Below are 24,794 nucleotides of genomic sequence, written 5' to 3' on the forward strand. Positions count from 1 at the left end.
TTAACTTCTTTTTACAAGATTTCATCCTAGAATCTAGGGTTTTCATAGTGGAATTGGGAATTTTGAGTAAAACCTAAGAATATTGAAATTTGGGGATTTAGACCTCAAATTGAGGTCGGATTCCAGAACCAATTATATATCCGGGCTCGGGGTGAATGGGTAATCGGGTTTTGGTCTGAATTTCGGATTTGGACCAAGCGGGCCCGGGGGTCGATTTTTGACTTTTTGGGGAAAATATTTGAAAATCCATTTTCGTGCATTAGAATTGATTCATTTATCATTTATTAATAGTATTAATTAAATTGTGGCTAGATACAAGCGAGTTGGTGGTGGAAACAAGAGGTAAAGCGATAGTTGAGGCTTGAATTGTGTTTGTGGCATCGAGGTAAGTGTTTGGTCTAACCTTAGCTTGAGGGATTAGGAGTTGTGTCTTATTTGCTATGTGTTAATTGTTGAGTACGACGTATAGGCATGGTGACGAGTGTCTATACGTTGGTGTCAAGCATGCCCGTGAGTCTTATGCTATGATTAATATGACTCCGTTTTGTATTGTTCATGCCTTATGTGATATTTCTATTGTTGTACAAGGCTTGTGGAAGTAATTTTGGTAATTGAACAATGAAGAGCGTTGGCTCAAGTTGTGAAATGATTTGTGGAATTATTGTTGGCAATTGGACATTATAGAGCATTGGCTGAAGTTGTGAATTGAGTTGTGAAGTAAATGTGAAAAAGAGAAGAGGATTATGATATTGTCTCCCTTTCCAGGATGTTGTTGCTTTTGATATTATTTCCCTTGCCGGGATATGATTGTTGTACTATTATTCCCTTGCCGGGATTTTATTGTGATTCTATTGATTCCCTTGTCCTTATTGCTTTGTGATTGTTGTTTGGGTGAGGAAGAGTGTTAAAGCACGAAGGGTGATGCCGTGCATGATATTTGTGAGAGAGTAGTAAAGCACGAAGGGTGATACTGTGCCGCATGATGTACAATTCCGTGTCTTTATATGAGTGATAATGCACGATGGATCATTCCGTGCCATGATTATGTAAGGTAAAAGCACGAAGGGTGATGCCATGCCGATTATATTAATTTTTGGTGAGGACGAGAGTAATAGCACGAAGGGTGATGTCGTGTCGATTTTATTGATTTTTGGTGAGGACGAGAGTAAAAGCTCGAAGGGTGATGTCGTGCACTTGTCTTTGATTTTCCTGATTTCTATTGATAATTGAGTTATGGTGTTCTTTACGTTTATTTACTCATTTTCTGTTGTTACTTGATTTTATTGATTCCCTTGCCCAAATTGCTTTGTGATTGTTGCTTGGGTGAGGAAGAGTTTAAAGCACGAAGGGTGATGCCGTGCATGACATTGTGAGAGAGTGTTAATGCACGAAGGGTGATGCCGTGCATGTTATTTGTGAGGGAGTGTTACAGCACGAAGGGTGATGCCGTGCACTTGTCTTTGATTTCCTGATTTTTATTGATAAGTGAGTTATGGTTTCTCTACATTTAATGTTGGTTTTCCGTTGATACTTGTTGTTCCCCGCAGCATGATTCCCCCTTCCTATCTTTAATTGTGAAATTTTGCCTTTACTTTCCGATGTATATGATTTAACTGCACAGGTTTATTTGGTAGTCTGGTCCTAGCCTCGTCTCTACTTCGCCGAGTTTAGGCTAGGCACTTACCAGCACATGGGGTCGGTTGAGCTGATACTACACTTTGCACTCTTTTGTGCAGATCCTGGTACTGGAGCATACAGACCTTAGCTTTGGGTTGCTGCCTTCAGTCCATGTGGAGACCCGAGGTAGTCCTACAGGCGTCCGCAGGCCTTGGCGTCTCCTCTATCCTTTCACTCTGTTTCTTTTATGTATTTCAGAGACAACGTTGTATTTATCTTTCGGACCCTTATTTGTAGTATTCCTAGACAGTCTGTGAAATTGTGACACCAGTTCTGGGTAGTTTATGTTATGGATTGGTATTGGTATCATTATTAAAATATTACATTTCAGTCTTCCACTTATTAAATTTCGCTGTTTATATGATGTTGGGTCTTAATTGTTAAAGGATTAAAATGGAAAAAAGGTAAACAATACAAATGGTTGGCTTGCCTAGCTTTCACTAGTAGGCGCCATTACGAATCCCGAGGGTGGGAAACCCGGGTCGTGACACAAATGAAGTTAGAAAAATAGTAAATAAATCATTTTTAGATTCATTTAATTATAATGTATTCTTATTCGTTTTAAAACATGTTATATTTTTAGATTCTTTGTAGCACAAACTATATAATTACTTTACGCGCCTTAATTTATGTGGCACTCTTTCCTTTTTAGTCAATCTAAAAAAGAATGTTACCTCCTTACTTAGAAATAATATGTAGAATTATACTTTACCCTGAATTGACTTAAAGGCACACAAATATTTATGATTTTTTTAAATAAATTCAAGTCTTTCCTTATTTTTACACTCCATGCTAAGTTAAACACCGCCACATAAATTTAAAAGAAGTGAGTATGATATTTGAGTATCATCCAAGAATTATTCGATGATTATATGATTCGTTTAATTTAAGTACATATATTTTCTATTATAAGGGTAGTTACACTTAGATAAGACGACAATTATAATTTTGTTAAAATGGACAATCTAATATATTCAAACAAATTAGATCATGAATGTTTGATATGATTAATATTCTTTATAGTCTGTTTGGCCAAGCTATCTAAATTTGAGAAGTGCTTCTCTTAAAAATGCTTTTAAAAAAAAAGGTACTTTTTGGTCAAAAGTAATTTGTCTTTGGCTACTTAGTTTAAAAAGTATTTTTGAATAGCAATTAGTGTTTGGCCAAGCTTTTGAAAAATGCTTCTAAGTATATTTTTCTCAAATATACTTTTCAAAAATTGCTTTTGGAGAAAAGCTATTTTTTTTTCTGCTTCTCATAAACTGCTTTTGCTTCTCCTCAAAAGCATTTTTTTCCTTCCAAAAGCTTTGGCCAAACACCTTAGTTTTAGAGGAAAAAAAAGTACATTTGCCATAAAACAAACTTGGCTCAACAGGCTAATAATGTCTGTGCATCGCTCGAGTACTAAAACTAGTTATATTAAAAGGAGAGTAGTATGCATTGTGGTTAAGCCAAGCGGCAAGCTAAAATGATGCCACTTGGCAATTAATAGGACAACATAATTATTAGAAATTATGAATGGAAACATAATTAAGGGAAGTAGTTTAATGAATCTTATACATAATTGATCCAATCATAGAATTTCTTCTAAATTAGCTAGAAATATGGAGGTAAAAAATTAATTAAAAAACTATAATAGAAAAAAAAATAAAAATTATAAAAAGACGTAAATTGAGATAACCTATGACTATTTATATTTTGAAGTAAGTTACAATATAAAATAAAACTAAAATTTACTTAAGATATTAAAGATTTATTGACTTCAAAAATTAAAAAATTCACGCAGTAAAATAATCTTACATAAAGTATACAATTATTTATAAGATAAAAAACATAAATATTTATATCTTCTCTCTCTCTCTCTCTCTCTCTCTCTCTCTCTCTCTCTATATATATATATATATATATATATATNGGTTACTACAAATAAAAAAAAGTTGTCTACTACGAGATTTGAATAAGTAATTTCATATACCTGCTTTGTAATTAATATCTAATGTTATATAATTTTTATCTGAAAGGTTTATATTTTAAGGTTATTTGCACATGACTCAAACAACCTACATCACAATTTGATATGATTTGTGTTCGCGCATCGCGCGGGTACTAATAGTAGTATTATATTAAAAGGAAGGCAGTGAGGCATGACATTAAGCCAAGTGGCATATTCAGAAAATGTCACTTAGCATTTTAAGACATAATCTAAATAGATTTTTAGACAAATTTAATAAGGATTAAAACAACTTAGATTTGATCAAATTTAATTTATGGTAGAAATAAATTAAAATTGACTCACATTCTTATAGTAAATAAATTTTGATAGCTTTCCAAATATAATTATTCACTAACCATTTGATTTGTTTTCTTTCATTTCATAATTTTATTATTTTTAGAAATAGTACATAGAGAAATAAAATGATAGTGAAAATATTATCATTAGATATAATGTGTTCAAACAAATAAGAAATTAACTTTTATGATTAATACTAAAATGAGTGTGGTAGAAATAGATATTAAATTAAACAAGCTAATGAAAGCCACATAACAATGTAATAATATTATGTATTGAATAATAGAATAGCAAAATAAGGAATAAATAGAGAGAAATTAATCAAAACCTTTATCATAAAGAAAAATGATAAAACTTATTTAAATTTGAGATGATAAAGTTGTTATTTATCTATTATGATAAGAAAGATGATATTGTGGATAATACCACGCAACTTATGTCTAACAGATAAAATAAGAGCTTACAAATATTAAAAATAAATTAGAATTTATGCTAAGAATTAGTTTAGAAAATAAAATAAAGTGAAATAAAATACTTAAAAATACTATTGATAAATTTAAATAACTTAAGAATTCAAGCAATATTTTAAAAATAAAATAGATATTTATTTTAAGATTAAAAAATTTCTAGATTTATCTATATTATATTAAAGGATAGTAATGGATAATAATACTAAAAAAGTGGCACCAAAAATTAAAGTCTTTCTTGATATAGAATTAAAATTTAAAAAATATAAAATAAATATCTAATATAAGTAATTTTATTAACTAAAATTAAAAGTCAAATTTTGTATCTTGAAACTAAAAGAGATTTTTTTATTGCATGTAATACAAAAAATAAATATAAGAAAACTTAATAGATTTGGAATATAATAATCAAAGAACTTATATATTAATATTTTATACTAATCAAAGTTACAACTTAAAGTCAAATATGATATTATTTTGATTACAGGTAAAATATTAATTAAAAATTTCTTAGTAGGGAAGAGACTGTATAAAGAAGAAAAAAGATATAATGTGAGAATATTTATACTTTAAATTAATTTAAAATAAAATAAAGCAAATAATTGAATAATATTCAAAAATATTATTGATAGATTTAAATAGTAAAATAGTTTCGAGTAAGAGGATAAAAGCGTAAAATATATTAAATTTCAAGAATAAAAAAATAATATTTATCGATAATTATTACAAGGATAATGAGCAAAATATTAAGTCAATTAGTAAGCCGAAAAAATTACATGAAAGTATAATAATATCAAATAATAAATAATATAATAATTATAAGTAAAGAACACAAAAAAAATTGTGTAAAATTTAAAAGAATAAGACTTATTTAAGCTTGAGATAAAATATAAAATCATACTGAGAATTTTATTAAAATAATATAATTTAATATGTTCAAACGGGACAAATCACCACATGACATAGTTAGTAGTTTTTAATATTGATAACGAAACAAAATTCAAGTATTAAAATTAACCTATTGGATTATATAAATATAGATAAAGAAAGCAGGTTATTCACTATGAGATTTGCGAAATGGTTTCATGTCTTGCTTCTTAATTAATATATAATGGTTATCTATAAATTTTATCAGAAGGTTTATAATTTTAAAGTTATTTATATATAATTCAAATAATCCAAATCACAATCCCACATGATTTGTCCGCACATAGGGCAGGTACCAGGGGCGGATTTACATGGACCCAAGCGGTGTCACGGGATACCGCTTCGTCGAAAAATTATACTATATATGTATATAAAAATAATAAGTAAAACAGAAATACGAAATAAAATCATTAAAAGTAACACCACTTGTATCAAAAAAGTTCAATAGTCTAGTGGTTGACAGCTTGACTCCACAAATTTTTTTTGACACATGCCTATTGCTAAAAATAGTGACACCCCTTGGAAAAATCGTGAGTAATAATCATGGTTATCATTAGTACTACTAGCAATTATCTAATCCGAAACGCTGAGCGACGGAGTCCGAAACGGCGTTTTCACGTGTGGTGCTTCTGGATGTATCTTCCAGTGTAGTAGTACTATTCAAGTTTAAACGGCCGCCGTTTTATCCACTCGTGTTAAATGCCTTCAACGATGTATCTTCCGTTTCCGTTTATATTTGTGATCGTCACACACCGGCGTCAACAGCACTGTGCCTCCGCTTTTAAGGACTAAATTAAAAATGAATTCTCCGGCGACTCTCCGATACCACAGCCCTATTTCAACCTTCAGGAAACCTAATTACTCTGGCAGACGATTAGTATGCAACGTGAAGTTGCCTTCAAACTGCAAATTCTTGTCGAACCACAACTGTTTCAAATCGTTTACTGCTAACGGAAGCGAGTTTGCAGCTCACCAGAGTATTGGGTATTGGCGAATAGGAGGAGCGTCTTCAAATGATGCTCAATCAGTCGAAGAGAGCTTTGGGGAATTCATCACATCGGAGAGAGTGAAAGTAGTGGCAATGTTAGGCTTGTCTTTGGCTTTATGTAACGCCGATCGAGTTGTTATGTCTGTCGCTATTGTTCCTCTATCCCTTTCTCATGGTTGGCGTCAATCTTTTGCTGGCGTGGTTCAGGTAAACTGAATTGATTTAGTTGTGACTTCCCTCATGAAACATAAGCATCCAATAAATGTTATTTCTTGGATAGATAACTAATAATCCCTCCGTTTCAATTTAGACGATGTAGTTTGACTCGGGTTTAAGAAAAAAAAGAAAGCTTTGTGGGGCCACACGTATCGTGTGTGGTTATAAAAGCTTGTCATTAAGGGCTAAATGGATAAAATGAAAGTTTAAAGTTAAATTATTTTCAAATTTAGAAATGTGTCATTTATTTTGTAACAGACTAAAAAGGAAAGTTTATCTAATTTGAAACGGAGGGAGTACAAACCACCTGACTGCAGTTAATTGGCTTCAGAATATGGAGTATACATTCAATTACTTATTCTCTGAAATGTCTAGTGTATAAACTAGCAAGTTCAAAATATCAGCTTTAGAAAATTGAGTCCGCAAGTCGATCGGCATAAGATGCTAGATGCAGCATTCTCTTGACTGAAAGAAAGAAAGAAAAAAGTCAACTAGGATATTCTGTCTACATTGCCATAGTGTCAGTGCTGACTTCCATATTTATTTGTCAACAATGCAAGTCAAAACCCAAGCTTAACAAAATTTAATCAAGTCAAGTGAGTCATCGTTTACTCTGCTACGTTTTTAAAGTCATGATATTGAGTCATTCATCTTTTACACTAATAACTGTTTCTTTGAAATATTAGATGGTGGATATGGTGTAAGAAAAGTTGGTTTGATTCATAAAGTCAACCTTTTCTTAGATCCTAGGTGACTACCTACTTGGAATGCAAGTCAGAACTGGTATTAAAGTATTGTCAAGGTGTAACGTGTCGTATAAAATAATCTGATTTCATTAATTTTTAGATCCAAATTTAATGTTCTAAAAGTAACAACAATTAATTTCTTTTGTTGTGGTCTGGCTCTTTCATGATCATCGTATTAGATTTGATCTAACATTTTATATTTTCTCTCTGCTTTCTTTTCTTCTGGGGGCGGAGGGGGGTTAGCGGGAGGAGGGATTAAATGTGACAAAATCTAAGGATACAAATTAGATATTCTAGCACATATCTGTTTGAACAATCTATGAATTGCTAATACAACATAAATCAAATCCAAACAATTACCTTCCTCACGGCCCACCTCACCGTATAAAGTCCGTGTTTGGGGGGGGGGGGGGGAATTTTTCTTAATTCCGTTTACAAGATCCAATGGCTTCCATGGAACGACGCTCACATTAGGCAACCTGCATGTTATAAATGCCAAAAGCTTTTCCTAGGCTTTTAGCTAGAGAAGTGGGAAGACATCCCAACCAATTGAATTCACTTATATTGAACAACTTCAACCTACATTTTATAAATGCGAAAAGAATTTCATAGACTTTTTGGTAGAAAAGTGGGAATACATCCCAACCAATTGAATTTGCCTGTATTAAAAATTGCTCAAAATTGTATTTGTTTCAATGCTCGTATTTTCTGGTGTGAAAATTTCAAAGCTAAACCTTTTTGTTCCAATTACCTCTTATGTTGGACACCTACTAAATTTGGGTTGAATTTGGTTGTTGGAGTCTTCTTATTGTAAAATATTTTCCTGATAAATATGCATTTCTACCTTATCAAAAATATAAAAATTAAAATAAATATGCATTTCTAGAATTCAGCCAAAGAACTAGATTTTCAGAGGTAATGACCTATTTCTGAATTCATGTGTTACTACAGAAGCTATAATAATACACGTACAAAGTCTGTAACTTATAACAAAAGAAATAGTATGAATGATCTTACGATTTCTATTATGACCTTACATTTGATAATCAATGTTTTGATTGATAAATAGTTACTAATGGCAGTCATCATTTCTCTGGGGATACTTGATCTCGCCAATAGCTGGGGGAACTCTGGTGGATTACTATGGAGGTAAGTTAGTCATGGCATGGGGTGTGGCTTTGTGGTCCATGGCCACGCTTCTAACTCCTTGGGCAGCAGAAGCATCGTTATGGGCATTACTTGCCATGCGGATGCTGCTGGGTGTTGCAGAAGGGGTAGCTCTTCCTTGCATGAACAATATGATTGCAAGGTATTGAAGTCGAGAACCTGTTGAATTTATAATATGATCTCTATGACATACTATTCAGTAGTAGTCTGTACAACTGAATGATCTGGTTTAACTTATTAATTATTATTGCTTTAAGATCCATTGGTGCTTTTCCTTGTAGATGGTTTCCTCCTACTGAGCGCTCGAGGGCTGTCGGACTTGCCATGGCTGGTTTTCAGCTTGGAAGTGCTATTGGGCTTACCCTTTCTCCTATTCTTATGTCACAAGGTGGTCTATTTGGACCATTTGTGATATTTGGCTTGTCCGGATTCCTATGGGTTTTGGTTTGGGTTTCTGCTACTTCTAGTACTCCCGAACAAAGTCGGCAGATATCCATTCATGAGTTGAGGTATATACAGAACAAGGGGCAGATCCGCACTGTAGTTGAGGGTAAATCAAAGACAAGCAAAGGGATCCCTCCTTTCAGGCGTTTACTCTCCAAACTACCGACATGGTCTATAATTGTTGCAAATGCCATGCATAGCTGGGTACATATATCTATTTCTAATAGTACAATTAGCAGTTTAACAATGCACCATTTTCTACTTCTATGTTAGCTTGTTTAACTTTATAGAGGTGCAAATCTACAGTGCCTTATCCAGAAGTCCATATCTTAGTGGATCAAGAATCTATAAAGCACCATGGCATTAGGTGAAAAAATTGAGAACTAATTGTATCCTGAAGGAAGTTCTCTTTGTTCAAATTATCGAGTTTCATAACTTGCTGTAAGGCACTTCCTGTATGTCTCCTCTTAGTGCAATATGTATCTATTGCACATCTGTTTCTAAATATCTGTCGAAGTTTTCTGGTTTGCCAAACTTTACAACTCTGCAGCAAGTGGCTCTTCGCTTATGCATGTTTCTATTGCCCCTCAACCATATCTAAGTTGAAATATATGTACTTTTTATATCTTTTACTTCGTTTCTTGATTAATCAGTGTTGGTAAATTTTTTTGCTCGATGCAGGGATTCTTTGTTATACTATCATGGATGCCCATTTACTTTAAAACTGTGAGTACATCCTCTGATAGTCTTCAATATATTTTTTGTGATGATTGTAGTGATATAGCGGCTTCTGTCCTTATAGATATACCATGTTGATCTTAGACAAGCAGCATGGTTTAGTGCTGTTCCGTGGAGTATGATGGCATTGACTGGCTATTTTGCTGGTGTTCTGTCAGACATGATGATCCAAAGAGGCATAAGTGTGACCCTAACCCGGAAAGTTATGCAGGTACGTTTTCTCTCTATCCCTTGTTATTTTTTCCCTTTGGATCACCATTTTTGATAACCAACGCATTATTTGTGCTTTTCTCACCGCATTGAGCTAGTCTCCCCAGTGTCCCCACTGCTTCGAATATCTGCTTCATATAGTAGAATAGGTGTTAACATCTCTGCATCCCCCAACACAACTAAAAGAGATAAAAGTAAGCAACAAGAATCACAACATCTTGCACGTTCGTCACAATTGTCTGTCACATTATGTTGAGCTTGGCAGGTGCTTAATTGTGGAAGCAAGGACATGTGAAATTATTTTATATATATGGTACCTCCAAAAGGATAAATGGAAATTCTCTCTTGTCTCTTCATTTGGTAGTTAACAGGAATGGATAGTTGGAATTAGCAGATTATATGTCTAAATTGAAAGCAATTTTAACCCTGAGTGAAGTCTCATGCAAATTTGGAATAACCACCTAGGTTGGTGGGGATCAAGTATTTAACTGACAATGGAGATCTAATCACTTCATTACTACAAATTATATGGTAAAGCTTTTTCAGGAGTAAAGGGGATGGAAGAGAGGTTTGAAGGAGAAGAAAAACCAGATATCTGGGAGAACCTGCTGAAATAGCTAACTATTGCCTATTAGCCATGCTGATAATTCTTTGGTTGTGAGTCTAATGTTAAGAGGAAGGAGCCATATAGAATACTATAGAGGTGCGGCTTTGAAGTCATGAGGCTTGCTGGCTCCAAAGAATATGCACTTTGTTGCTCTGAGCCAGAAATGATGGCGATGCTTCTAATCAGTGCAGGCCTCTTTTCGAATGACCCAATCACATTGCAACAGATGAAAATATTTAGAATGGACCAAAATATTTTCAGACTTGCAAGTGACTCAACAGATAAAGAAAGGAAGTAAATCTAGAGCATGTAAGAAACGTGGAATTTGGTTTACCAATCAAACAAAAAGAGACATTGAAATTGGTGAAAATGACAATAGTCGAGCATAAAAGTGGTCCATATGCTGCTCCCGACAGTTGGAAGTTTGTTTTATATGATAGTAGATGAGTTCTGAATCTTTGAGAATCTATATGTTGTACATTTTTGAAGTTGCAAAGATGGAATAACATATCCAAAATAAAATAAAATATTGCAAACATGGAATATGTTGACCGTTAAGAATACCATAAAATCATCTTGATAAAAAAGAATACCAAAAGAGCTTGTGGAAGCAACCTCGAAGTATGCCTGTTGGCAGTGTAAAACATTTCTTTGAAATGGTGAAGGAAGATCGTTTGATGAAAAGTAAATGCACATCTAGCTACTAAGAAACAATTCGAGTCAAATACTAAAGTAGGAGATTGGTTTGCGTTTCTGGCTTCTAATGGTTTTGTCCAAATAGTTTCAATTTGAATCCAACATGTTAAGTACATTGAGTGTGCCACTTAAAGAATGGTAATTAGATTCAAAAGCTTAACTACTACCCCCGTCGTTCCAGTTTATGTGAACCTATTTCTTTTTTGGTTCGTTTAAAAAGAATGACCCCTTTCTAAATTTGGAAACAATTTAGCTTAAACTTACAATTCTACCCTTAATGAGAAGCTTTTATAACCACGCAAATACTCTGGGCCCCTTTTTGACTTGTTTAGGACCATAAATTCCAATTTTTTTTTATTTTTTCTTAAACTCCGTGCCCAGTCAAACAGGTTCAGATAAATTGGAACGGAGGGAGTACAAATTAGAGCCTGTTTGGCCGAGCTTCTAGGAGGGCAAAAGCACTTCTTTTGGTCAAAAAATAACTTTTTTTGGAAATTTGAGATGTTTGGCCGAGACGAAGAAGTGCTTTTGAGCAGCAGCTGAAGTAGTTTTTCTGCTTTTGCGAAGAAGCTACGAATTCTAGATCATTTCAAGAAGCAGAAGCTGAAAATTAATTTTTTCAAGACAAAAATATCTTTTCAACAACAACAACATACCCACTATTATCCCACACTGTAGGGTCTGGGGAGGGTAGTGTGTACGGAGACCTTACCCCTACCTTGTGAGGATAGAGAGGCTGTTTCCAATAGACCCTCGGCTCAGGGAAGCATAAGTACTACATTAATGAAAATATAGCCAAGAAGGGACAACACCAAAAAGCCATATAAAAGCAGAATAAAACAAGAACGATAGTAAGGTGATCAACAATGAAAGAAAACAACGGTTAGTCGCAAAAACCTACTACCAACAGAAAGCGAGACTGCGTGCCAATACTACTGTTATGAACACTCTAGACTACCTACTCTACTACCCTAATCCTCGACCTCCATATCTTCCTATCAAGGGTCATGTCCTCGGTCAGCTGAAGCTGCGCCATGTCTTGCCTAATTACTTCTCCCCACCTCTTCTTTGGCCTACCTCTACCTCTCCGTAGGCCCTCCAATGTCAATCTCTCACACTTCCTCACCGGGGCGTCTATGCTCCTGTTCCTCACATGACCAAACCACCTAAGCCGCGCTTCCCGCATCTTGTCCTCAATAGGGGCCGCACCCACCTTGTCGCGAATAACCTCATTTCTGATCCTATCTAACCTAGTGTGCCCGCACATCCATCTCAATATCCTCATCTTTGCTACCTTCATCTTCCGGACATGAGCGATCTTGACTGGCCAACACTCACCCCCATACAACATCGTTGGTCTGACCACCACTCTGTAGAACTTACGCTTAAGTTTCGGTGGCACCTTGTTGTCACACAAAACACCAGAAGCGAGTCTCCATTTCATCCATCCCGCCCCAATACGATGTGTGACATCTTCATCAATCTACCCATCCCCCCGAATAATAGACCCAAGGTACATAAAACTTCCTCTCCTAGGGATGACCTGCGAGTCCAGCCTCACCTCCCTGAGTCTCGCCACTGAACTTATACTCCAAGTATTCTGTCTTGGTCCTGCTCAACTTGACCAAATTATCCTTAAATCAAATTATCCCTCATTAATTTAAGCTTTTCCTTTTTCTTTTTTGTTTCTACCATCCTTTTCTTCTCTTTTTATTTCTACTGTATTGCTTGAAACAATTTGCTCGTAATTCTTAAATTTTATTTTATAAATTAAACTAGAGCAACAACGATATACCTAGTGTCTTCCCACAATGTGAGGTCTGGGGAAGGTAATGTATACACAGACCTTACCCCTATCTTTTGGGTGTAGAGAGGCTGTTTCCGATGGACCCCCGGCTTAAGATAATTGTTGATTAGCATGATTTTAGGAGAAAATTGTTGATTAGCATGATTTCAGGAGATTTGCTTATATTTAGGAGATTTGATTTTATTTGATTTGATTTGATAGCTAGACCGATTGTAAAGATTTATTCTATTTCCTTAATTAGCATTAGGAGCTTTTTATAAATTCCCTTACTCATAGGATGTAAAGATGCACAGAAATACAAGAAGTCTTAATTGAGGAATAAAAACTATCAAGTGTTCACATAACATTCAAAATTTTAAAAAAATCAGTAAAAAATAGACTCAGAAATCAGAATAAGTAACAGAACTGTAATTGAGTTTGGGAAAATCATAAAAGTAAAAAAACAATTATTGTTTGACCGATAATTATGAATTTCACTAATTCTTAAAAGATAGTCCTATCAGTTTACAAATAGACTTTAAAGAAGAGAAGGAACTAAAAGTTAATTTTGTGTAATTCCTACTTGCTAATATACAATGGACTACGTAGAAGACATTTATGACCTTGCAAGTTCAAACTATGCTGAACCTCCAACTCTTTCCATCTCAAGGGTAAACACGATGCTTGCTCGCTCATTGCCAAGCTTACCTACTTCTTATGTATAAAGGATATCAGCTTCTATCTTCTTTCCTAAATGAATAGATGAGTACTGGCATTTCTTTCGGTAATTAGTAAACTGAATTCTGCCAAAAATGTCATTGTTGAAAGATTTTGGTAGATCATAAACACAAGTTATTAGACTATGATATACCTCAATGAATAAGCGTAACAGGCAGAAAACTAATCACAAATTTTGTGAAATGTGCTAGAAGTGGAGTAACAAAAAGGCAAAATCTTAAATATTAAATTGGGAAAAAATAATAATCAGAGATACCATCTCTTCGTCTTGCATGTAGAATGCGGAGAAAACAAACTAAACACGAAAGAGAACAACTATATTCCAAAATTATAAAGAAGAGATTTCTGTGAGAATTGAGAGAAACAACTCTTCTGTGGCGAGTGGAAAAAAAGAAGAGTACTCCAAAACAAAAGATGAAGAGAAAGACAAGTATGGTAATTAAGAGAGCAAGAGTGAGTGACTGTTAGAAAAGGAATTTAAGAAGAAGCACCTGTTGGCCTGTTGGGGGGTTTTCCCTTGACAGAGGATTGTAACCAATGGAATTTAAAAGACTGGACTGTTTGTTTATTTTTTCTAACAGAGGACTATATTTTCATCATTAAAAAGGCAAAGCTCTAAGAAAAGAGATAAATAGAAACCCTGGCATTTGAGAGATGCCACATCAGATTTGTAATTTTGTATTGCCCTGCTATATATATTTGATATTATATGCATTTTCTGCGCTTGAGTTTTATCCAACCTATAATGCATTTCATAATTTTTCACAGTTTATATATTTTTAAACTTTATTCTTCTAAAAGAACTAATATAAAAATTAAATGAGATTTACATCTTGTCTCGCGGTAATGTCCAGCCCCTTTATAGGAAAAATGGTTTCCGCCCTTGTGGCTCCACCTTTTAAACACCGGCTACTAAAAAATGGGGCTCACAGTTATTCCGAGGCACATCTCTTTACGTGTCAAAAGTTGAATATTTTCGAATAGCATGTTGACAGAAAATGAGTGATTAACCGAAGCCACTGGTTCCGCAGGATTACTCAGGTCAAAGTGTTAGCTGAAAGCAGCCCTACTCAGTAGAAACTGTTGATTTACTCTTGATAAATGATTTTTTGTTCAATGCTCAGTTAAAGCTTGTTGAATGTTATTGATTCAATGGAATATTCAAATTAACTTTTTTTTTTCTTTGTTTGGTTTTTGTGACACACTAAGTAAGACTATCATCTAACACAGCTTTTCTTTTCCATTTGCAGTCAATTGGGTTTTTTGGCCCTGGTTTTGCCCTCATTGGTTTAACTATGGCACCAAGTCCCTCCATGGCATCTGCTTGGCTTACTTTAGCTGTAGGGCTGAAAGCATTTAGTCATTGTGGCTTCCTTGTCAACCTTCAGGTTAGAATGTAAAAATATATACTTTATGAATCAGTAAAGCAAAAGTTTTCATTTATGGAACTGATCTTCCATTTACATCCATTAACAGGAGATTTCACCACAATATTCTGGCGTTCTCCACGGTAATTCTTGTCCATTTACTCGTGCAATTTGTGCCAGTTACTCGAATGATCTTGCTCTTTCTCCTGAATTTAGTTACTTGTTCTTATGCAACTATTTATCTGGCATACACGAAACAGCATATTGTGGTTATTTTATAATGTGAGCTTATACTGGTTGAGAAATTGTTTTCACATTTGCTGTCTGTCTGCATCCGCTTCTCATGTGATAAATCAAATAATAACAACAACAATCTAGTGGAGATCGTACATAACAACGAGATTGTAACAAAGTCGAAGCAGAAGCAACATCAGATACTGATAGACATCCAAGAATAAGACAAAATAAGAGTAATATTAAAACTACCGGTAAGGACAGGAAACAAGCTCTACTACTTACTAACTTTCCACCCTAACTCTCAACCTCTACAACTTCCTATCAAGGGTCATGTCATTAGTAAGTCAAGTCTTGTCTAATCACCTCTCCCCAATACTTTTTCAGCCTCCCTATTCAACTGTCACACCTCCTCATTAGGGCGTCAGTGTCCATCCTCCTCACATGTCCGAACCATATCAACCTCACTTCTCGCATCTTCTCCTCCATGGGCCTCCCCACCTTTTCCCGAATATCTTCGTTCTTGAGCCTATCGCTCGTATGCCCACACATCTATCTCAACATCTTCATTTTTGCTACTTTTATTTTATGGACATGAGAATCTTGACAAGCCAACATTCCGCCCCATACAACATAGTCGGTCTAACCACTACTCTATAGAACTTATCTTTAAATTTTGGTGGAATTTTCTTATTGCACAAAACCGGATGCAAGCCTCCATTTCTTCCACCCTGCTCCAATACGGTGTGTGACATCTTCGTCAATCTCCTCGCTATTTTGGATTACTGACCCCAGGTACTTGAAACTTCCTCTCTTGGGGATGACTTGTGTATCACGCCTCACTTCTACTTCAGTTTCTTGAGTAATTTCACTGAACTTGCACTCCATATACTCGGTTTTAGTCCTACTCAACTCGAAGCCTTTGGACTCGAGGGTCTATCTCTAGACATCCAACCTAGCGTTAACTCTGCCTCGCGTCTCGTCTGTCAGCACAATGTCATCTGCAAATAACATGCACCGTGCTCCACCTGAATGTGTTGCGTCAATACATCCATCGCCAAGGCGAATATGAACGGGCTAAAAGCCGACCCCTGGTGCAACCCCATCACGACTGGGAAGTATCCCGAGTCTCTTCCCACTGGCCTTACCTGGGTCTTAACTCCGTCATACATGTCCGTAATCGCCTTAATGTACGCTATAGGAACACCTCACACCTCCAAGCACCTCTATAGAACTTCTCTTGGGACTTTGTCGTACGTTTTTTTCCAGATCAATGAACACCATATGCAAGTCCTTTTTCCTATCCCTATACCACTTCACCAATCTCCTTATAAGATGAATGGTTCCGGTAGTCGATCGCTCCAGCATGAAGCCGAACTCGTTCTCGAAAATAGACGTACTCCTCCTCACCCTCATCTCCACCATCCTCCCCTAGATTTTCATACTGTTGCTTAGCAGCTTGATACCCCTATAATTGTTGCAATTTTGAATATCATCGTTGTTCTTGTACAGCGGAATCATCTACTCCACCTCCATTTCTCGGGCATTTTAGATGTCCTAAAAATGACATTCTCATGTGATAAATAGTGAAAGAAAACAGGAACATTTTGGAAGAGGTTACTAGAAAAATAAGAAAGAAAAACATGGCCAAGATCTTTTAAAGATTATTTTTTTGGTCATTGTGCACCAGTCAACCTTTATGTAAAATGCAACATGAGTCTACGAATGCATATGCATGATAAAGACTCGAACTTTACATCAACCGATATCGTCAGAGTGTCTAACAAACTAAAAACTCGTTAGATTCTTACAAACCCGCATTACGCTACCAAGAGTGAAACATAGGAGGATGACTCTAGAGTGATGGATCCTAATCCACACGTACACAGGATTGTAAATCCTTTACGCCCTACTGGAACATGATGTAACATGTTCTAACTAATATCTCAATAGGAACGAGGATCCACACGTCTTAACTGCATGGCTAAATCAATATACACAAAACAATCTACACGTACTACTCAATGTGCATCTCATAACCGGCACAGATAACTCAATGTGCCATAACTACATCTATGTGTAAAACTCGCATGCAAATGATAATATGCATATGTCCCATGCATGACTAACAATTTAAACATGTACTTTGGCATAACCCACCCTTACTCGGTGACCTAACAATACTCCCGGAAAACATTTCTATATAAAAGAAATACATTCATCCCCTAGTCTTTCATAGTATTTTTTCATTTCGTTGGCACTCTTAGGGCATACATGTTAATCTTCATTCTTGGCGCAATGGCCACATATCAAATGCTTCTTTTCATTTGACAACATATGCATTGAGTAATTGAAAATCATAGAGATGTATAACTTCATGTTCATTTGCATTTTAAAACTAATGACGTTGAAACATTTTGAAGGAATAGAGCATGGCATTAGCAATACGAAATATGTAGAGCCTCATGAGCATTTGGTAATTCAATCTTTAAAGCATTTCAAATACGTAGTTTCATAGCATAAAGTCATGACTTGGGAAGGAACACATGGTTAGCATATAGTTACTTGTCGCCCATAATCATGTTCTAGTGTTTTGGAAGCTAAAGCATGAAGCGTGTGGAAATCATACATTGGAAGATTATGGAGAACCTCATAGAAATCGATTCTATGGGAAGGAGCTTAGCCGAACATACCTTGATTAAGCTTTCATTAGGATCACTACAACGTTTCACTGCTCTTAGCAACTTCAATCTATAGCAACATAATAATATTCAGCCATTATTAGGAAGGTGTTTATAGCTTAGGTCGTATAGGAATTTCATCAAACACATAATGTGCATTCTTGACTATAACTCCCTACCATGGGATATCTTCACCCCACAACCAATCCCCAAGTCAACAATTCACCCATAACAACCCCACACCACCTTCATCGGCACATGCATCCCCAACGACTTACTTCCAACTCAAGAATCACACCTCCCACTGTTCACATATACCCAAATTCGAAATTAAGGGCTTGTGGCTTTCAATCACCATCCCATAAGCCCCAACAAAAAATCTTACTCATAGATTCACTATAGAACATTGCATATGACCTAAGGATAAAGTGTTATATGTTTAGTAGAAGACCTTATGAGTTTGCCCTCTTGAATTCCCCAAGATTTAGCCGACGGGAGCGCGACTTATGTCCGTGGCCCTATGCCCGACCATGCCGAGGTGAGCACGGGTGGCATGGAACATGTTCACAAGGATCTTGGCAGGGCAGGAATTTGAAGTGTAGAAGTGTTAGACCTTCTTTCTCTTTCTCTCAATATTAGATTATGCCTTCTAAAATAACCCCCTAAGGCCGTATATCAAAATAAAGTCGGATTAGAAAATTTTCCTATAACCCCCGATGTCAAATCTGTTATGGCGGAATGCACTGCAGAAAGGTTATGCGGTCCGCGAGATGGGCCTCCAAATCTGGGTTGGATCTGGTCAGGTCTGCTACGGATCCACAATAACCAGAACGATTCTGCGGTCGCATATTGGACCGCGAAGTCTCCTTCCAAAAATTTCTATCCGTGGAATGGCTATGCGGTCCGCATAACCCACTGTGAAATGACCCTCAAAATTAAGTTGCTTATGACTCGTTCCGCGATGGTTATGCGGTCAGCGGAACCGACCCGTGGTCCGTATAATTGATCGTAGAATCGCCATTTTCTGCAAATTCTTCTACCTACATCACGATGCATTGCACAGTCCATAAATCCGTACCGCGACGAGCTACAACCTTCCGAATTCATTTGCTTGACGTTTGGCACTATGAAACCTTATATCCTTGACGAACTTTTACGTGGCGTTACAACTTGCTTTCACTTTTAATTCATGTTTTCAAGACAAATTTGATGATAGATTCATGATATAATTATAGATTCGAGTTATAATCACTTACCCTAACATTGTAAATGAAAAGCGCTTCAAGAATCGCCTCTACTCGAGCTCTCAAACTCCAAAAATGATGCAATAAGCTCAAAACATGAAATGAGGTTATTTATATCTATATTGTGCCGACTCTCCAAAATGTTGCCACACCAATGTTGAATCCTCCAAAACTGCACTACTTCTGGAGTATTTGACACAAACCTGGCGACATTTTCGAAAAGTTCGAGTAACATAGATTTATACAAAAGGGCAAAATTTGCAGATAAAATAACCTGTTGTGCCGCGCCACGTGATGCGCCAGATATGCACAGGTTTTTCACTTAGAACCTTCCCCTAACGCCGAATCTCACCCTCCCCCCTCCCTCGACCCCTCGAAACCATCCGACAAGTTCAAATACCCTATATGGATTTGTCTAAAGGCTCGAAACGTTAAGCGAAGTGCTACAAACCAACACGATGACTCAAAGGGGGTAAGGGTAGTAAAGAAGCCCGTAGAGTTAGCGAAGACTCTCCATAAGAGCAAGGTCAATATAGCTTGTCTAGAGGAGACTAGATGGGTGGGGATTAAGGCACGTGATGTAGATGGGTTTAAGCTTTGGTATTCTGGACGCGTGGGTGGCAAGAACGTGATAGGTATTTTGGTTGATAGGGATCTTCGGGAGCTAGTGGTGGAGGTTGGGAGGGTAAACGACAGGTTGATGGACATTAAGCTAGTTGTTGGGATTTTTACTCTAAACATGATTAGTGCACCCACACCTCAATTGGGCTTGGACGAGGAGGTCAAAAGGCGTTTCTGGGAAGATTTTGATGAGGTTGTGCGTGGTATTCTGCACAATGAGAAGTTTTTCATAGGAGGAGATTTCAATGGCCACATTGGGGCAACGGGGGCTACGATGACATGCATGGTGGTTTTGGTTTCGGAGTTAGAAACGGAGGTGGTACGTTCCTACTCGATTTTGCTAAGGCTTTTGATTTGGTGATAACTAACTCTAGTTTCCTGAAGAATGAGGAGCACTTGGTCACCTTTAGAGTTCGGTGGCCAGGACCCACATTGATTCTCTACTCCTCAGGAAGTTTGATAAAGGCCTGTGTGTGGACTGTAAGGTCATCCTGAGTGAGAACCTCACGACTCAGCATAGGCTTCTGGTCATGGACTTGGAGATTATGAGGAAGCGAAGAAAGAGGGCTGTGTTTGGTCTACCTAGGATCGAGTGGGGAGCCTTGACTAAAGACGGAGCACAGGAGTTGGGAGATAAGTTGCTGGCTATGGGAGCATGGAGGAGTGGGGACGCGAGTAGTATGTGGACCGCGACTGCGAATTGCATTAGGGAGGCTGCTAGAGAGGTTTTGGGGTCTCGAAGGGATCTACGGTGGCCGTAAAGGGTATTGGTGGTGGAGTATTGAGGTTCAAGGTAAAGTGGAGGCCAAGAAAGTGACATATCTGAAGCTTCTGGAGATCGTGGACGAGGAGGCGAAGAGGACAAATAGGGAGCGGTATATGATGGCCAAGAAGGAAGCGAAGTTAGCAGTTACTGCGGCCAAGACCGCTGCATTTGAATGCTTGTATAAAGAACTCAGAGGTAGAGGAGGAGATAAGAAGTTGTACATGCTAGCCAAGGTGCGAGAAAGGAAGGCCCGTGATCTTGACCAAGTGAAGTGCATCAAGGACGAGGACGATAGAGTTTTGTTGGATGTGGCACTTATTCGACGTAGAGGGGATATGAACATTGAGCTAGGCGACTTAGAACACTCTGAATGTCGTCGGGACTTTGGGTATTGTAGGCATACAAGAGTCGAGGAGGTCGAGGAGGCTATGCGTAAGATGAACAGGGGGAGAGCGACCGGTTTTGACGAGATCCCGGTGGTATTTTGGAAGAGCGTGGGTAGGGGGGCTTGGAGTGGCTCTCTAGGTTATTTAATGTCATTTTTAAGACGAAGAAGATGCCCGAAGAATGGAGATGGAGTACGATGGTCCCACTGTATAAGAACAAGGGTGATATCCAAAGTTGCAACAACTACTGGGCATCAAGTTACTAAGTCATACTATGAAAGTTTGGGGGAGGGTGGTGGAGCTGAGGTTGAGAAGGGTATATTGCTGAAACCAGCTCGGATTTATGCAGGACGTTTGACTGATCTTGTTAGGAGGTTGATGGAGCAGTATAGGGAAAGGAAGTTGGATTTACATATGGTGTTCATGGACTTAGAGAAGGCTTAAGATAAAGTGCCAAGGGAGGTTTTGTGGAGATATTTGGAGGTTGGAGGTGTCCTATGGCTTGCATTAGGGCTATTAAGGACATGTATGATGGAGCTAAGACTCGAGTGAGGACCGTGGGAGACACTCGGAACACTTCCCAGTTATGATGGGGTTGTATCAGGGGGCCTCAGTCCATTTCTATTTGCCTTGCCGATCGACGCGCTGACGCGCCACATACAAGGAGAGGTGTCGTGGTGCATGCTATTTGCAGATGACATTGTTCTGATTGACTAGACGCGAGGCGGTGTTAACGAGAGGTTAGAGATTTGAAGGCAAATCCTGGAGTTTAAAGGTTTCAAGTTGAGCAGGACCAATATAGAATACTTGGAGTGCAAGTTCAAAGGTACAACTCAGATTGTGGACGGAGAAGTGAGGCTTGATTCTCAAGTCATCCCTAGGAGAGCGAGTTTTAAATACCTTGGGTCGGTTATACAAGGGAATGGAGAGATCGACGAGAATGTTACACATCGTATTGGGGCGGGATGGATGAAATGGAGGCTCGCTTCAGGTGTTTTGTGTGATAAGAATGTGTCACCTAAACCTAAAGGTAAGTTCTACAGAGGAGTGGTTAGACCGACTATGTTATATGGGGCGGAGTGTTGGCCAGTCAAGAACTCCCATGTCCAAAAGATGAAGTTGTTGAAAAGAGGATGTTGAGATGGATGTGCGGGCATATCAGGCTAGATAGAATTAGAAATGATGTTATTAGGGACAAGGTGGACATGGCCCCTGTGGAGGACAAGATGCGGGAGGCGAGATTTAGATGGTTTAGGCATGTGAAGCGAAGAGGCACGGTTGCTCCAGTGAGGAGGTGTGAGAGGTTGGCCCTGGAGGGCCTAAGGAGAGGTAGAGGTAGGCCATAGAACTATTAGGGAGAGGTGGTTAGGCAAGATATGGTGTTGCTCCAGTTCACTGAGGACATGACCATGGATAGGAAGGTGTGGAGGTTGAGAATTAAGGTAAGGGTTTGGATAGGTCACCTAGCGTTGTCCTTGTCTGTGACAGCAGCTTTAGTACATAAGTTAGTGTTATTTATGTATTTTCGTATTCTTTGACTTCTGTGATTACTTGTCGTTGCTTTCGCTCCGGCCTTCTGATTGCAGTACTCAATTTTAGTTTTGTATCTTTGTATGTTTGCTTCGGTTTCTAATTGATGTGCTTGCTGTTGCTCTCCCTTTTATCTTTCCTAAGCCGAGGGTCTCCTGGAAACAACCTCTCTGCCTTATTGAAGGTAGGGTAAGGTCTGCGTACATACTATCTCCCCCAGACCCCACTTGTGGGATTACACTGGGTATGTTGTTGTTAAAATCCCAACTTCCATGCGGTAGTGGCGAAATGTTTCTGAGCCCCTTGGGTCCTAATCCGAACATACATACTAGTCCAAGTACATCATATAAACCAATGCTTTAAAACATGAACCAAAGCGATATTACTAGAATCGAGGGTAAGGTTCTACTTAAGCTCTTTAAACTTTCAAATTGCATGATAAGGTTTCAGATCTTCCCCAAGCCCTTCGGGGTCTAGACCACCCATGTTGGAAGTCATAAAACATCATACTAAATTACTCAAAGTGTCAAAGCAAGAAACGGGATGCTAGAACTCAAATCGATCGGTTGGGTCGTTACAGTCTCCGAGATAGTGTATTCTTGAATTAACTAAAACTCTACCTCATGGTATACGAGTCAGAGTGCCGGTTTATCGAGTAAACTGGCCTAGTTTTTTTTTTTAGTATTGAGCTGATGTTAGTATAACATATTGGGTTTTTGGTATGTTCTAACATGCATGCTTGCCCATGAAAGCAATTTGTGTTGTAGAAAATCGCATGTTGTGTTAGCAGCTCAATTGCGGACTAGACAACGGCTGTATGCATATATCTTTTTTATGAGCTAACCAGATTATTTTTTTCCGCTGTATAGGTCTATCAAACACTGCTGGTACTTTTGCTGCGATAATTGGAACTGTTGGTGCTGGATTCTTTGTTGAACTGGTGGGATCATTCAAGGGATTTTTGCTGCTTACTGCATTCTTATATTTTTCTGCTGCTGTCTTCTGGAATATATTTTCTACAGGGTTGAGAGTAAACTTTGATGATTCCACTTAGATTGGATTTTTGTGTTGTATTTTTCGGTTAGGTTGTTTCTTTTCTTGTTTACTTCATCAGTGTAAAAGGATGGATAGGTATATGATATGTTATAGTGTTTCATTTTCAAGCGAGGGAATGTAAGTACCATTATCCCAGTTTCTTTCTTCACTATAAGAAGTGCCAAACGATGTAAATACCAGTCAAGTTGGAGTGAGAGGCACTGCGCCGCAGTAGCTAAGCAAAAACCTTTCAGAGTTTTTTGCTATTGCTGTTTTTATTTTTAACAAGTTCCTGTAGCCTTTCTGTATAAGTCATACCGGATAATATGTAATACTAACACGTTTAGAGTTTCTGATATGTTTTAACTTCATTGGTACCTGTCTCTTTGATCCTAAAATGGTTGGTTCTATTGGCACTTCTAATATCAAAGTTTCGCTAATTCTGCCGTTTTAAAATGAATTCATTTTAAGTTACACGTCAAAACAACATGTATTTTGATCAAGCCCAGTTATGCTATATAAAAAGGACTAAGTGGTCGTTACAAATATAACTTGGCTTATAAGTCCAAGGTCGAATCCTACAGGAAAAAACGTATCCGTCACAAATTTTACTATGCCAAGAAGTCAAGTAAACCAATTTTTCGGATTATCAAATGGTGACTTCAAGTGTTTAAACTAAAATTATTGCAACTAAAGAAATATACTAAAATTATCAACTAATTAACAAAGTTCTATGCTAGATTAAGGGAGCCTAGAGTTATGACTTCTCCAGTTATTGAATTCCTTAACTTAGCGCATTTATCTCTCGATGAATCACGATAATTTACTAGATGTATTCTCTCGAACCACTCTAACTAGCAATTTCTCGCAGCTCACTATGACCACGTTAAAGTTTCGTTATTTCTAAGTCCACTTTTAAACCCGCAATATTAATCTCTTATATACCTAGGAGTTGTGCAACATCAACCTAAATATTCATTCTTTCTCAAACTATACATAATAAATAGGCACCGTTTATTTAGAGCCCTTCATGAGTCTAAGATAAATATGTAGTTGAACAAGTAGAGAAATTTTGAGGCTCAATAGTATCAAAAATATGGGTGTCCAAAGCGACGGGGCGGTCGGACCCGGCCCGATCCCGGACCGGAAGGGGAAGGTGTGATGGGTTGTGGGTGTGGGGGTGTGTATGGGGTGGGGGGGGGGGGGGTAGGGGGAGGGTTCAAGGCGACGGCG

General features: G+C 37.4%; 1 protein-coding gene across 2 annotated transcripts; it reads left to right on the plus strand.

Moving 5' to 3' along the window:
* Positions 1-5,930: 5,930 nt before the first annotated feature.
* LOC109208721 (probable anion transporter 4, chloroplastic) lies at positions 5,931-23,932 on the plus strand. Of its 2 annotated transcripts, none has more exons than XM_019371870.1 (8): positions 5,931-6,556; positions 8,394-8,620; positions 8,760-9,126; positions 9,604-9,648; positions 9,725-9,871; positions 14,948-15,085; positions 15,174-15,207; positions 23,396-23,932. In XM_019371870.1, exons 1-8 carry the CDS (start codon positions 6,161-6,163, stop codon positions 23,578-23,580), a joined length of 1,539 nt encoding a protein of 512 aa, XP_019227415.1. In that variant the 5' UTR covers positions 5,931-6,160; the 3' UTR covers positions 23,581-23,932. The 2 variants fall into 2 exon arrangements, with proteins under 2 accessions (XP_019227415.1, XP_019227416.1); XM_019371871.1 differs by having other exon boundaries at positions 6,472-6,556; positions 8,381-8,620.
* Positions 23,933-24,794: the final 862 nt, after the last annotated feature.

This window comes from Nicotiana attenuata, unplaced genomic scaffold (assembly GCF_001879085.1).
Source record: "Nicotiana attenuata strain UT unplaced genomic scaffold, NIATTr2, whole genome shotgun sequence".
Classification (NCBI taxonomy): Eukaryota; Viridiplantae; Streptophyta; class Magnoliopsida; order Solanales; family Solanaceae; genus Nicotiana; species Nicotiana attenuata.